General features: G+C 42.6%; 1 protein-coding gene across 1 annotated transcript in view; it reads left to right on the top strand.

The window, feature by feature from the left end:
- Positions 1-14378, top strand: part of LOC138733954 (AT-rich interactive domain-containing protein 1A-like) — a 777561-nt gene extending 763183 nt beyond the window's left edge. Inside the window, exon 17 of the mRNA XM_069881476.1 lies at positions 14139-14378. Within this exon, the coding sequence (XP_069737577.1) occupies positions 14139-14378 (240 nt within the window). The remainder of the gene's footprint in view (positions 1-14138) is intronic.
- The last annotated feature ends 229 nt before the right edge of the window (positions 14379-14607 follow it).

The raw sequence follows: 14607 nt of genomic DNA on the forward strand, positions 1-14607 counted from the left end.
CAAGCAATGTCCTTCTTTTATCCTTCTAGTCCTCTCCTAGGAAGCTCTTGGTTCCCAGAACCATCATTTGACTGTGTTCCCTAAACTTCAGGTTCCTAGAAGTCATGGTCTTTTTCTGAAGGGTCAGCTGGAAGTTCTGGAGTTCTTTGCCTGGCAACATGAATTTCTGAAGAGGCAGGAATGGTGCTGGGCTTCCTTAGCTTTAAAAATATTGAAACCAAGTTAGGAGATAGGAAGTCTGTGGGCATGTGCCATTCTGCAACAATGTTGATTTAAGCACAACTTCTCTCATCACTTCAGTCTGTACTCTGCGAGCTCTGGTTGATGTGATAATGTGAAAATCTTGTAGTGTGTTTTTTGGTTTTTGTTGTTTTGGTTTCTTTTTAACAGAACCTCAACACCAAGGCTGGAGAATCACAGGATTGTGGAATGGTTTGGGTTAGAAAGGACCTCAAAGCCCATCCAGTTCCACCCCTGCCCTGGGCAGGGACACCTCCCACTGGATCAGGGGCTCCAAGCCCCATCCAGCCTGGCCTTGAACATCTCCAGGGCTGGGGCAGCCACCACTGCTCTGGGCAACCTGGGCCAGGGCCTCCCCACCCTCACAGCAGAACATATTTCTCCCTAGGATCTCATCTCAATCTCCCCTCTTTCAGCCCAAACCCTCTCCCCCTTGTCCTATCCCTGCCCTCCCTGATCAAGAGCCCCTCCCCAGATCTCCTGGAGCCCCTTTCAGTACTGGAAGCTGCTCTGAGGTCTCCCTGCAGCCTTTTCCAGGCTGAGCAGTGCCAACTCTATCTCTGTCCTAGTACAGAAATTGCTCCAGCCCTTGGATCATCTTTGTGGCTCCTCTGGGCTCGCTCCGATCAATCTGTTCCCTTGCAATTAGATGCAAGATACTTTGTTTTAATTTAGTTCACACAAAATAATAATCTTGCTTCTTAAGCAATGCTACAATAGCAATTAATGGTTGCAGAGCTCTGGAACAAAGTTTTACCTATTTTTGTATCCTATTAACTAACAGGAGAGGCTGTAGATGAAAAATAAACTCTTTTTCAAGGACTAATGGAAGAAGAAATGGATCGTTGTCAAAGGTGCTTGTCATGGCTTTGGATGAATTAACATCTTACTCTAATAATTGAGCCTGTTTTTAATTTTAAGGATAGTTTAAAAAGCTAACTGATTTCTTTTTACATGTTTTCAATAATAAACAGGACTTCTGTATGACTTGTGTGGTTTTCTCCCTCACTTTTTTCCTCTTGCTTGTTCTCTCTCCAGGTTTTCCTGATTTTTATCCAAACTCTTTAAACTGCACTTGGACAACTGAAGTGTCACCTGGCAAGGGTAAGAATCTAATGGGAGTTGCATCTGCCTACATAATGTCTGTGTTTAAAAAATTGAAACACAGAAACGCAATAAAATCCCTTTTATGTATTAAATTAGTGCTTTCTGCCAGTCTTCTGAGGAAGAATGATTTTGCAAAATAAATATCTTTGAATGCGGTGTTAAAATGTTGTGTTTATTCCGCAAAAGAAACATTCTTTAAATTATTAGCGGAACAAATGTCTTTTAGTCTCTTTTAGGAAAAGTAGAAGAGGTAAAATACATTAAAATAATAGTTACTTATTAAATAGCACAAAAGGTTTGGTGAAAGCTGTGGGGATCCTGTTGGTTGTTCTTCTGCATGATTATTAAGCGTGAAGAAGCAGATTTGATCTGTTGATTAGGAACCTTAGATTTCAGATTTAAATCTGAATTTAAATTATATATATTTAGGCAATACATATAGTAAAGTGGCATTTGGATGCTATTATGTGTGATTATATATATAACTATATATAATAGAATCATAGAATCATGGAATAACCAGGTTGGAAGAGACCCACCGGGTCATCGAGTCCAACCATTCCTATCAATATATATATATAACTATATATGATATATATAACTATATTGGAAGTTTCTGCTGTTTAAAATCTTCTTACAGGCTGGGTTTTTGTTTAAAATGTATATGGCATTTTAAATGTAAATCGTACGAGAAGCCTTTCCATGAAGAACGTTATTCCCTACAGTAAATAATTGTATTTGAAAACCTAATGGAAATTCAAAATTGAAAAAACAGGCATGACTTGAGTAAAAGATTGGTCCCAGAAAATATGAATCTGTATATATGGAAGACTGTTCACAAATCTTGTATCTGTGGGCACTTCCTGGAAGGTTAGAATAAAAGATAGAATTCTGTTGGACAAAAATGCAAAATATAAAACCTGAATACAAAGTCTTAGCCAATTATTAATGTACATCTCCTGGTTTAATAGTAAGACTATGACAGAGGTTATAAATGAAGGAGACATAGAGGAACTTGAATAAAATCTGTACCATACAAATTTTGATTTTCAGAGTGCTGTATACAAATAGCTCTGAATTCCATCAGTCCTCTGAGGGGAGGGATTGATTTACAGCGAGCTAAACAAACGTCCACACTGCACATTTGGATTGGTTAAGCCCGAGTTCTTTCTGCAAGTTTTATTTTCTGCATGTTTTCTTTTCTGTGTGTCATGTTTGGATTCCGTGTGTGACTTTTTCTAAAACTCTTTCCATATACTGTAAGTTTTGCTTTCTGTGTCACCTCTTTATAAAGGAAGAGAAAAAAACTTCCCTTTTAATGCTTGTCTTTTCCCCTTTTTAATATTTTTAAAGGTGTCCAGCTGTTTTTTCACACCTTTGACCTGGAGAGCTCTCATGATTATTTGCTCATTACTGAAAATGCAAATTTTACTGCGCTTTGATTTATATCTGATTTTTTGATTTCTCATGAAGGCTTCAGCATCACATTTTCAGGTAAGAAATTCAATTCTGCTACATGTCTGGAAACTGTTTTCAGATATTTTTAGTTGTAGATAGCAAAAACTTTATGAAGAATCAGGGAAAAAAAGAGCAATATAAATTATATAGTCCTTACTGTAGAAAATGGGCCAAGGTTTATAGGGTGGCGAACAGATAGACAAGAATGTTTGTTATGACTCTTTTAAGGAAACCCAAGCACATTTTTTGAAAATGTGGTCATATATCTTTTCATTCACCCTTTATTTGACTTCTTGTTACATTTTTCTTCATATATAATTTGTTTTTTTTAACTCATTAGACTTTTTGTTACATCTTTAATAGAATCCTAGAATAACCAGGTTGGAGGAGACCCACCGGATCATCGAGTCCAACCATTCCTATCAAACACTAACCCATGTCCCTCAGCACCTCGTCCACCCGTGCCTTAAACCCCTCCAGGGAAGGTGACTCAGCCCCCTCCCTGGGCAGCCTGTTCCAGTGCCCAATGACCCTTTCTGTGAAGAATTTTTTCCTACTGTCCAGCCTAAATCTCCCCTGGCGGAGCTTGAGGCCGTTCCCTCTTGTCCTGTGCCCCGTCACTTTCTTCATATATAATTTAGTTTTTTTAACTCTCTCACTTCTAAATCTGTTTGGGGGTTGAAATGAATCACGAGTTATGTGTACAAGGCTTATAAATAATTAAAGAAAATGATAAACTATTAAAACTTTTACAGTACAAGCTGATTGCAGCCCTAGAAAATAAGAAAATAAATGCAATGTTGGTGGGACACAATAGACAGCTAATTACTGTAGATGTAGCCATAAAGACACACAGAAACAGGACTGAGTATCAGTAGAGGAGACAACTCTGAAATGCACATTTTCCAAGTGTTCCGTACTGACACAATGCAACTGGGCTGGTTTTAAGGGTCCTTTTTCGTATTGTGTTTTCATTCTTTTAACTCTTACCCGGCTTGTTTTGGTTTGGCTTGTTTTGTTTACATTTTAAAACCTGTAATACAGCGTCGTGAACTACAATATTTAAACATAATGTCTTGTTGTTCAAAGTCAGCTCCAGGTCAGCGAATAGTTCTTTTCTGGGAAAAACCCTGGGGCTGGAAAAAATACCAAGTTTTATGAATCCAGTTTTGGTAGCCTTTGGTAGCCTTTTTTTATCCTTTTTGTTATCTTAAGAGACACTTTATGTAGATTAGTGTGAAAATTCAATTTGAAGTTGTAAGTTCCCTTATAGTGAAGGTGGGAAGGAAATAAAAATGAGAGACCCCTCTCTATAAATATAAATCAATAAGTATTGACTTTATTAGTCTAGACATTCCTAACTTTGTTGTTACACGTGTTCTTTTTAACAAGACTGAATTACACCATGAAATAAGCAAACCTTTAAGAATCCCCTACGGGATTAGAAAGTTACAGTCAAAAGAACAGCATTTTCTCCATCTTTACCCACAAAATTGTTGATACTAAACACCTCCATGCTTGTGTGGACACAGTGAATTAAACACTGCCAGACCGCGGCCTGTGGTTTTTCTTTTAGATCAAAATGAATTGAGTAAGTGGGCAAAATACGAGGTGTGTATTGTCCCTTGGTCGATATTGTCCCCTCCCGTGGTCTGACAGTGCAGGCAAAGACTTCAACTCCCCACTGAGCTTCTCGGCTGTGGTCCCTCAGGCTGCCAGTAGCTTTGCACGTATGTAGCTCAGTGCACTTGCCCTGATTATAGCAATCGGTAATTTATTGAGGTCACGCAAGCTTGGCCACTGTCTGTGCTCCATCGCCCCTACGGTCCCTCAGGCTCCTGGTGGGTTAAGTTAAGCAGCACTTTGCCGTCTCTTCCACCTGCTGCTACCGTGTTGTCTTTGAAATCTGCTAGTCCTTTAAATTAATTAATGCTGCTAGAAACTTACTCGCTGCCATCAAATCGTGGAAGTTCACTGTGTACTGCATGAAAAAGTCATTGTTTTTATCTCTTTGAAATCCACATTCTTAATTGATTAATGAAACATCCGGTTTCATTAAGTGCCCTTTGCTCTAACAGTGCTGGTTTGATGAACAGTTTTGCAAGCTTGCTCTCCAATACCTTCATGATTTTGTAAACTTCAATCATATCCCTTCTCAGCCTTCTCTTGTCCAAACTGAGTCTCTGCTTCTAAAACATAAACCCCTCAACAATTGCCCGTGTCTGTGACTTCTACAGCTCTGCTCTGTTCTTCCTCACTTGCACAGACAGCTCAAGAAATGGGCACTAAAAGTCAATAAGCAGAGGCAAAGAAATGCCCACCGTTTTGTTTTTAAACCTCATTCCTCTACAAACTCTCATATTTCAGGGCTAAATCATCTTTAGGACTAATTGTCAATTTTGTTTGTACACGTGTGAATTGATGTTTTCTCCTTCATACAAGGTCATGTATTTTTCTTCTTCAGAAATTTATCAGAAGTCACTATTGCGTTCCTTCTCCATTTTGTTTTTTAATTTTTTTTTTGCAAAGAAAGTAGCCTTTTAAATATCAGTTAGGCAAAAGGAAAATGTCTTATGGTCTACAGCACCTAGTTTTTCAGCAAGAACGAGTTCACTCTCAACTGACATAACATAATCGTCCCCTCCCTTTTGGGAGAGCTGTGGGCTTCTGAAGTTTTCTTCCTTACCTTTTTGTATCCTAAATATGGGCACAATATGTTATAAGCCTGAGTTTTCTGTCTTGTGTCTGCACAGGGGAAAGTCCCAAGATGACCTTGCAGGCAACTTGCAAGGGATGCACTAAGGATGAAGAATATTTATAAAACCTCTGCTGAAATGCAGGGCATTTTCCCACCTTACTCTGTTTTTAAAGAGAATAGGTACATAAGTCGTTCCACATTGGGTGCAGGTGCCCAGCCTTCCACAGGGGGTGGCTGAGCCCCATAGCCAAGGTGGTGGTGCCTTGGGAAAAGGGGATTTGTAACAGGGCAAAAAATGCTGTGCAAGAGTGTGTGAGAAAGAGGAGTGAAGGAAGGAAGCGTGAGGAAAGAATCTTGATAACGCCAAGGTCAACTCAACATGAGTGTCTTACGGTGTATATAGTATCGCTATTAGTTTGAGACAGGAGCACTAAGAATTCCGTGAGGACGTAATTAAGAGATTTTGGAATATATATAGGAAGGTGCATAAAAATGTCAGGAGGCTATACAGGAATTATCCCTCAAACCATAAAAGCTTTTAAAATACATTCCCCTTTGGGATGATTTTATGCCATTAAAATCTCTGCAATCAAAGAAAATTGAAAAGTTTGTTTGTAAGTAATTTCTCTTTACTGTCAGAATGAGAAACGGGAATTGAAGAAAATCCAGCCAGCCTTTCCCTCTCCTTCAGGGGAGGGTCTGATTTTATATTCTCACAGCAGATGCAGAGAAATTAGCACCGTTACTACCTCAGGAATAATTGTAGCACTGTCCTCGTGCCTACATATTTTGATCCCAGCAGTAGAGCAAGCACTTCCCTTTCAGTTCATCAAAAATAACACTTGCAAGGGTGTTTCTGACCTCAGTAGGAATGTGAGGGGGAGTCAAAACTCATGTTTTCAAGGAGAGTTCGTGCAGGTTAAAGACTGAGTAGCAGGCAAAGTTTTCTGCAGCTGTAGCAAAATCTGAACTTGAATTAGCAGGGAAGAAATCTGAACTCAAGTAAAGAAATAGAAACAGAATCACCATTTTGAGGCATATGGCAAAACTGAGTACCTGGATTATCTGTTTATTTTAAACCTTATCCTTTCTCATCACTAACACTTCAGTTTCCCGATCTCCCTGCTGTAATTCCCACTCGAAATTTCATAATTCTTTAAAGTGGCCACTTACAGTGAAATCTTTATAATGCAATCGCTGTGAATTTGTCACAGGTAAGAGGAAAACCAGGATGTTATTCCACGTCTTTCATCTATTTGGCCATATAGACCTTCTCTTTGTAGTCATGACAGAGAAAATAGTAATCGTAACGTGAATGTCAAATGGATCCTCCGAAATGAGTTAAAAATGTGGGATCTAATAGTGATAATGTCTAGATTCATGTGTTAAATGTGTTCTCCAATTGTCTAATTTACTTTCCCAGGGGTGATTCAAGCTAGTTATCAGTTTAGTCCACGGAGATTCAATGCAATATTATTTCAATTACTAGACTAGACATGTACCTACTTATATCTGTAATGTTAACAACAACTGGATAAGTGTCCCCAGTTAAAAATTGTTAGGGTTTTTTGCATCTACTGTCATGTGATACGTCTTATCTCATTTTTACTTCATCAAACAATGTTTTCATTTGTGTCTGGATTCATCTTGAGAGATGCAGTATTAGAAAACTGTTAGAAGAGGATGTCTAAGGAACAGTGTTCGTCATCGGCTGATGTGGGGTTTTTGTCTTTTCTATTTTAAGGTGAAGAAAAATCACATTTTTAACATAGTTGTGATACTTTATTAATGACTATTAAAAATAGATTATTCCATTCCTCAATCCAAGTAAATTTTCTCTGTGTTTTTGCATAATATGTGTGACCAGGATGTTATTAAACAATAAATCTTATGATGAACAAATGCTTATTTATTTTGTACAGTGGATTTACAGTTCTGATAAATAAAGCGTAATCAATCCATGAAAGATCTGTAGTTCTGGCCTAGGACAATGGTAGAAGCCAGGAAGCATTTTTTCAGATGCTCTTAGCACAGCTTAAAGTCATATTTCTGCCTACAGGTAGACATTAAATACGTGTTACTGCTGGCACAAATCTTAAATACAATTGATTGTCTCTTCTGAGAGCTCATCCACGTGGCCTGATATAAGACAATCTTTCCTTAGTAATAAAGACAGAAAGCATTGTTCAATTAATGGCTAGCATCATGTATTATTTTTCAAAAGATTCTTTTATGGAAGGTAATTATTTATATTTATGTTAATTAAACTAAATTTAGGCTTTTAGCTTAAAAAATCTCTGTGCATGCTGGCTTTATTAGTTTATTTTGCTAGTGTCAGCACTGGAAATGAATTAAGAGCTTAAGATACTGCAGTTGTGTCTTTTATACTAGTTATCTGCAGTCCCTCTCGCCTGTATGACATCAGGGTAAATTATCTTTTATTTCATATTAGAAGAAAGCTGTTCAGACTGATTCTTTGCTTTTCCATAAGCATTCCCATGATGCATGGTATATGCTTGGAATTATGAAACTCACTTCATATTTGTTTATTTTTCCATGATAAAGTACAGGTGATTTATTTAATTTAAAGAAGAAGTTATCTTTTTTTTTTTTTAATTCATTTTGATTACAAAACCAAAACCCAAACCCAAACAGACAGAAAAACCCTTAGAGGACTGTTTCGGTACTTTATGGCTTTCAAGGTTCTGCAATAAGCAAAACTAAATTGTCAAGCCCTAGCCAATTCTTTGTGCTTGTCCTGTACTGGTGAACGATCTAAAGAAACTCTTATTCATTCTGTGACTGGAGGTTAATAGTGTTGATTTTGTCTCTCATTGAAAGTTTTTAATAAAATAACATAAGTAAAGGAGATCATCTCCACACTTAGGCTGGAAATAGACTCAAACCTTTATTAAGACCTTTCTTTCTTTATTAAAACCTTTAGTAAGATAAAAAGTTGCTGTAGGTTTAGAGTCTGAAATAAGCAGTGACAGATTGACTTTAATACGTCTCCCTCAGCTCTGATGTTAATATCTCCAGACACTAGAAAACAGAGCAGTTACTTACTTCAGTGGTGATTTCAGAGGTCATGCTTCTGTCAGCCTTTGTGAATAATCTTGATAAATAATCTGATTTTATGAAACCTCAGAAGGTGGGCTTGCTTATAAATACTAATTCCATTCAAAATGGCCTCACAAAACTGAAAAGGAAAAAAGCCTGAAAAACATCTTAACAGTGACAGAATATTTTATATTTCACTGAACTGCGTAACCAAGCCGTATGTACCTGACACAATGGAAACAGTGATGCTTTTGGAGAAACTATTGGCCATACAGAGCCGACTTTGGAAGTGTTGTATAAGGATAAACTCATATTTTTCAGATATTTAGATAAGATGTCCAGTTCAATGCTATTATTTGTTTTCCACAAGGTGTATGATGGAAAAGACAGTTCTGCGCACTCTCTGGGAGCCTTCACCAAAAATGACTTGATGGGAGTTATGCTGAATAGCACCTCTAACTGTTTGTGGATAGAGTAGAATACCAACAGATCTGATACTGCCCAAGGATCTCAGCTCGCTCACACAAGTAAGTAGCTCACAAAAATGTTCTGATCGAGTGTTAAGTGGGGAAACGTGTATTTCCAGCTGCAGTGATTTCTCATGGAATGGTAAAGATAATATCCTAGAACGTACTGAAGTTCAGAGTCTGAATTTTACTTGTCTACACGTGTGGATAAGTTTCAGTAATTAGAGAGCATTACTAAAAGAAAAATTGTAAGCTTTCAAATATAGAAAGCATTGTTATTTTGAGGATTTAGCAGTGGGGTTTGAATAAGAGTGCATTGTGACATCTGTGGGTTGAATATATTAGTGTTGTACTGTAGCAGATGCAGAGCCAGGTATTAAAAATATAACGTTTAATTCCTGCCGACAAATTAAAAAATATAAAAGAACAAATGAGAATAAAAAGAATGCAGTGTGCTTGCGTGAACACTCTGTATGTCTGCTTGTCAGGATCAAGGTGAAGTTTGCTGGAAGGAGAGCTGAGTAAAAAAGTTTTGACAAGGGGTGCACTTGTCCTACAGCTTGGATGTAATTAATTGAAGTACTTAAGCTGGCAAAACAATGAGTCTTTTGGAAAGGAAAACTATGGGGAGAGCTAGTTTGTTTCCAACACACAGAATGAAATTTTGTCCACCTTTCAAGGAATCTTCAAGTTCCCTTTGCCTTCGTCGTCTTTTATATCAGTTTCCGTGAACCTCTACTAAATCCTTCGGAGTAGAGCAGCACATCATAATGTGACATAGAAATGGAATCACGGCTGTTTCTAATATCTCTGCTGATTTCCCTTTGGATTGGAGCCAGCTGTGGAATAAGCAGAAATATTTTAATAATGTGGAATAAGCAGAAATAATAAGCAGTGTGCCCAGGTGGCCCAGAAGGCCAGTGGCATCTTGGCCTGTATCAGAAACGGCGTGACCAGCAGATCCAGGGAGGTTCTTCTCCCTCTGGACTCGGCACTGGGGAGACCGCTCCTCGAATCGTGTGTTCAGTTCTGGGCCCCTCCCCCCAAGAAGGATGTTGAGGCTCTGGAGCGAGTCCAGAGAAGAGCAACAAAGCTGGTGAGGGGGCTGGAGAACAGGCCTGATGAGGAACGGCTGAGAGAGCTGGGGTTGTTTAGCCTGGAGAAGAGGAGGCTGAGGGGAGACCTCATTGCTCTCTACAACTACCTGAAAGGAGCTTGTGGAGAGGAGGGTGCTGGCCTCTTCTCCCAAGTGACAGGGGACAGGACAAGAGGGAATGGCCTCACGCTCCGCCAGGGGAGGTTTAGGATGGACAATAGGAAAAAATTCTTCACAGAGAGGGTCACTGGGCACTGGCAGAGGCTGCCCAGGGAGGGGGTTGAGTCACTTTCCCTGAGGTGTTTAAGGCACGGGTGGACGAGGTGCTGAGGGACATGGGTTAGTGATTGATGGGAATGGTTGGACTGGATGATCCGGTGGGTCTCTTCCAACCTGGTTATTCTATGATTCTCAGAATGATTTTTAATGCTATTATAAGCTTCCCAACAGCCATATCTCCACTGAATTGTACCAGTTTCCTTGTCTGCCCAACTATACATTCCTCAGAGAAGGAAAAACTATAAACAAAGAGGAAGGGATAACAGGAGACCCGTCTGCTCAGCACATACTGTAGCTGGCACAAGATGTTCACTTTCCTAGTGAGAAGACTGGCCGAAAAACAGAGGTGTCAGGGAGGTCCAGCCCAAAGCCAGCCTCCAGAACCTGCTTCTGTCTCACAAGAGCCAGCAGGGAAGTGTCCTCTTTCTGCCAGGGCTCCCTCAGGGGAGGGTTGGGCCCTGCAGCTGCAGGAAGCACCATCCCAGGGACAATGCCAGAGTGGCCAAGGGGGATGTCTCTCCTACATGGGTGCCAGGATCCCTTTTATCCCTTCCACAAGGGTCTCACGTGGCAGAAGTCGCCTTCCCCATCTCTTGCTGCCTTGTGCCTGGATGCTGGCTGGGCAGCACAGGGAAGCAGCACCTCACACGCTTCTTCTGCGGCTTCTTAGGAGCCCTCGATCTGTCTGTAACAATGATCTGGAACCTAGAATGTAAACACTGACATGGGAGTGAGGAAGGGTGACCCCTGCCCTCTGCAGCTTCCCACCGCTAATCCTCCTTTTCCTGTGTGGCCGTGCACAGGTTTTATCGGGAATCTCCCCCAACCAGAAGTTGGAACTTCAAGTCCTCTCTGTGAGAGTTCTCTGTGAGAGTTCTCTCTGACGGGAGTGGTGATGGGCTGGGCATCAGCTCAGAGACACAGTCGGCGTAAAACTGCATGCAGAGGCCATTGCCTTCACAGCAGAGAATGGCCATGTCCCGGAAGGGGAAGGCAACCTGCTGCCTGTTCCTCAGCTGGAAATGGTACAGAAGGATGGTCTTTCACGCACAGCTCTCCAAGATGCTTGTCGGGGAGGAGGTGGCTTGCAGGAGCCACCAGAAGTCAGCAGTTTGATCCTGACATCGACTAGCGAGGAGGAGGAACATCACCAGCACCTCAGCAGCCACGATTCCATCTAAGATTCACAGAATCACAGAATAACAGAATCAGTAGGTTGGAAGAGACTCACAGGATCATCGAGTCCAACCATTCCTATCAATCACTAATTCCTAACACAATGTCACAGTGAAGGTTGTTTGCAGAAAGAGTTGTTAGGGGTGGGGTTTGTTTGGGGGAAGCTCAAGCCTTCCCACGACCTTTGAAGGCAATTTTTCACTCCAGCATTTTCCAAGGAGCAGAGAGCAGACATCCCCCAAGAGGTGGAGGGGGAAAGCGGAGGGTGGCCGCTGCCTTCTCCCAAGGGATGAGCTCTGTGGGGCACGCCATCTCCCACAGGCAGAAGTTACCCATGTCCAGCTGGTCGTCAAAGCACATGCCCCTTTTCTTTTATGTAGAATTGCTCCTGGAGCAAAACGAAGGTGCCGAGTCCTGCGACCTGGACCCCTTGCCCAGGAAAAAGACAAACCGGCCGCTGGGGAATACACTGGTTGTTACTGGTGCTTATTATTGTTAGGGTCCAGACTCTAAGAACGAGACGGCACGGCAAGCTGGTGCAAAAATAAAGTACAGAATTTATTCTCTTGCGCATGAGCTTAAAAACCAGACTGGCCGCCAGGGACACTCTTCAAGGGGAGCGACCCCGGCTGTACCTGTGGAGTTACATTTATAGTAAAAGTAGGCACATACAAAATTGTTAGTTGCAATCTTCTTGGCTGGTCTAGGGGTACACTCGGTGTAGTCGTGTTACATTCTGATGGACTCCAGCAAACTCTTATTGTCTGTGTATTTTTACCCCAGGGGGTGTGTGCAGCACCCTCCCATCCGAGCATCATCTCGGGGCGGAGATGTGCCAGCAGCTGCCAGCCCGGCCGCCCCCTGCCAGAATGGCTTTCACATTCCTGCCTTTTCTTTGCTTAAGGACCCTCACCGTTATTTCTCCCGGGCTGCAGGGAATGCCAGAGCCTGTCCCTGAGAAGTGGCAGCAGCGGGCAGAGCGGCTGGGAGAGAGATGGCAACGGGGTGAAAGGCTGGTGGCAGAGCAGCCTGAGGAAGGAGATAAAGCCTGGAGACACAGGGGTGTCCTGTCTGCCACAAATGGGATTCTAGATTGTCACAGTCTCGTTGTTGCTTTTTCCAGGTGACTGAGTCATGGCCGGATTCCCCAGCTTCGAGACGTGAGTGAAGCCTCTTATCACAAGGTAGCCTTTTCCTGCCCTTCTCTTTGCTTTTTGATGTGACGTTTGCAGAAGGTGCCTGCTTGTGACAGGCTTGGCTCCAGCTCCTGCAGACCCCTTGGTGACTGGGCTCTGTGGTCCTTTCAGGCTGCGGGGGGCAGTGGTTTCCTTCTGCTAGGGGACGAAGAAAGCCTATTTTGCCAGTGGGACATTGCAGTCCTGATGTGCACTGGGCTGATAGAAATAACCTTCGCTGAAGGCGGTGGATCTTGCTGGAGTCAGCTCCCATCCCAGTTACCGTGGGTAACCACAGTGCTGGGGGAAGACCAGGGCAGAGCACAAGGGCATGAGGACCCTGCCAGTTTCCATCCTCTTGCTGAACCTGTGAAATGTCTGGAGTCAGGACTCCCTCAGGGGGAGTAGCCCTGGCCTCTGGAGGGGATTGCTGCAGGGACTACTGCCTGAGGAGCAAAGACCTTTATTTAGGCTTAATGGCTCCTTTACATATGTTAACTGGTGAGAACAGGCGATGTATTCTTTACAGTGAGTGGGTTTTGCTACTCGTTCCCCCCCTAGGTCAGGAATATTATTGGCTGAGATGAACTGTTGCTGCGCCGTGGTGTTTCTTCTTGTTACTTTACTTCTCCTTCTCCCAGCCAAAGTCTTTTCAAGGACAGCCTCCATTTGCCTGTGTCCTTCGGCCTGCAAAAACCTCCACAGCCTCTGAAGGCTGTAGGCCCTGTGGTAATTGCTTAAGATTTAACAAAACGAATTGCATGAGTGTTTTGGGTTGGAACAAGGTGTGGGAGCCTTAGAAGGGTGTTATGGTTGCAGCCTGCGGGATGCTGCCAGCTCTATGGGGGAATCGCCCTGGGCAGAGCGGAGTGGATATGCTTTATCCTGATCACTGGTTTCTCAGATATCTGTTTAAATCTGCTTTTCTCACATGACTGCTGGGTGTCCAAACGTGTTGATGACTGAGGTGGGCTCTGGAGCAGAAAATTGCCAGCGAAAGACTTGTAACAATTGGTTAAGGATTGCCCTGGACTGCCCAGGAGCTGGGGAACACATCAGACAAGCACACAAGTAACTAGCAACATGCTGCAGCCACTGGCTTCAGCATGACCAGGGTCTCTGTGGAGGAGCAGGGGACCCACCTGTGCCTTTAGAGTGGAGACAACGCAGCTGCAAGCGGGGAGAAAAAGCAGGGAGGAAATTTCTGATGAATGCCTCTGTCAGCACTTGCTGTTAGTGTATGTCTTCAGACATACACACTTAAATCTGGAGTGAAAGGTGCTCTGGCAGGGAGGCTGAGGAAGGATTTTGCCAGGGTGTGTCCAGGTCTCTTCTTGTGTTTCCATGAGTGGCAAAATTATAGTTTCCTGTCTTTCCTTCAGGTTCCTCGGCTGGTGAAGGTCACCACGGAGATCTCACCATATTTCAAGTTGGTCAATCACGATCTTGCCTGGCACAAGGTACCACCTGGCAGGACTGCAACTTTCCACATCCTTTTCATCCCTGAGGAGAACCAGGTGAGAGTGGAGGCCCCAGGAGGGTCGTGCCTTCAGTGGAAGATGAACCTCCAGGGCTGGCTTTGGAACAGGGCATCTGGTTTTGAGGAACTGCGCTGGTTTTAGTGGGGTGGTACTGGATGTAGAACTGGGGGAACCTCTGTCCGTGTCACAAAGATGCTGCTCTCTCAGTCTGAAGGCTCTTCAGTGTTTCAGATTGCTTTTATCCCTCAGTGCTGGGCCATGTCCTTAGCTCCAGCGAGGTTGCTGTGCTGCTGATGGCTTTGAGATGCCTGCCTGGAAGAGCGTGTATAGGAATAAGTAGGCAGACACATCACCCCAGAGCCTGAGGGCA

Source organism: Phaenicophaeus curvirostris, unplaced genomic scaffold (genome assembly GCF_032191515.1).
Source record: "Phaenicophaeus curvirostris isolate KB17595 unplaced genomic scaffold, BPBGC_Pcur_1.0 scaffold_50, whole genome shotgun sequence".
NCBI classification, from domain to species: domain Eukaryota; kingdom Metazoa; phylum Chordata; class Aves; order Cuculiformes; family Cuculidae; genus Phaenicophaeus; species Phaenicophaeus curvirostris.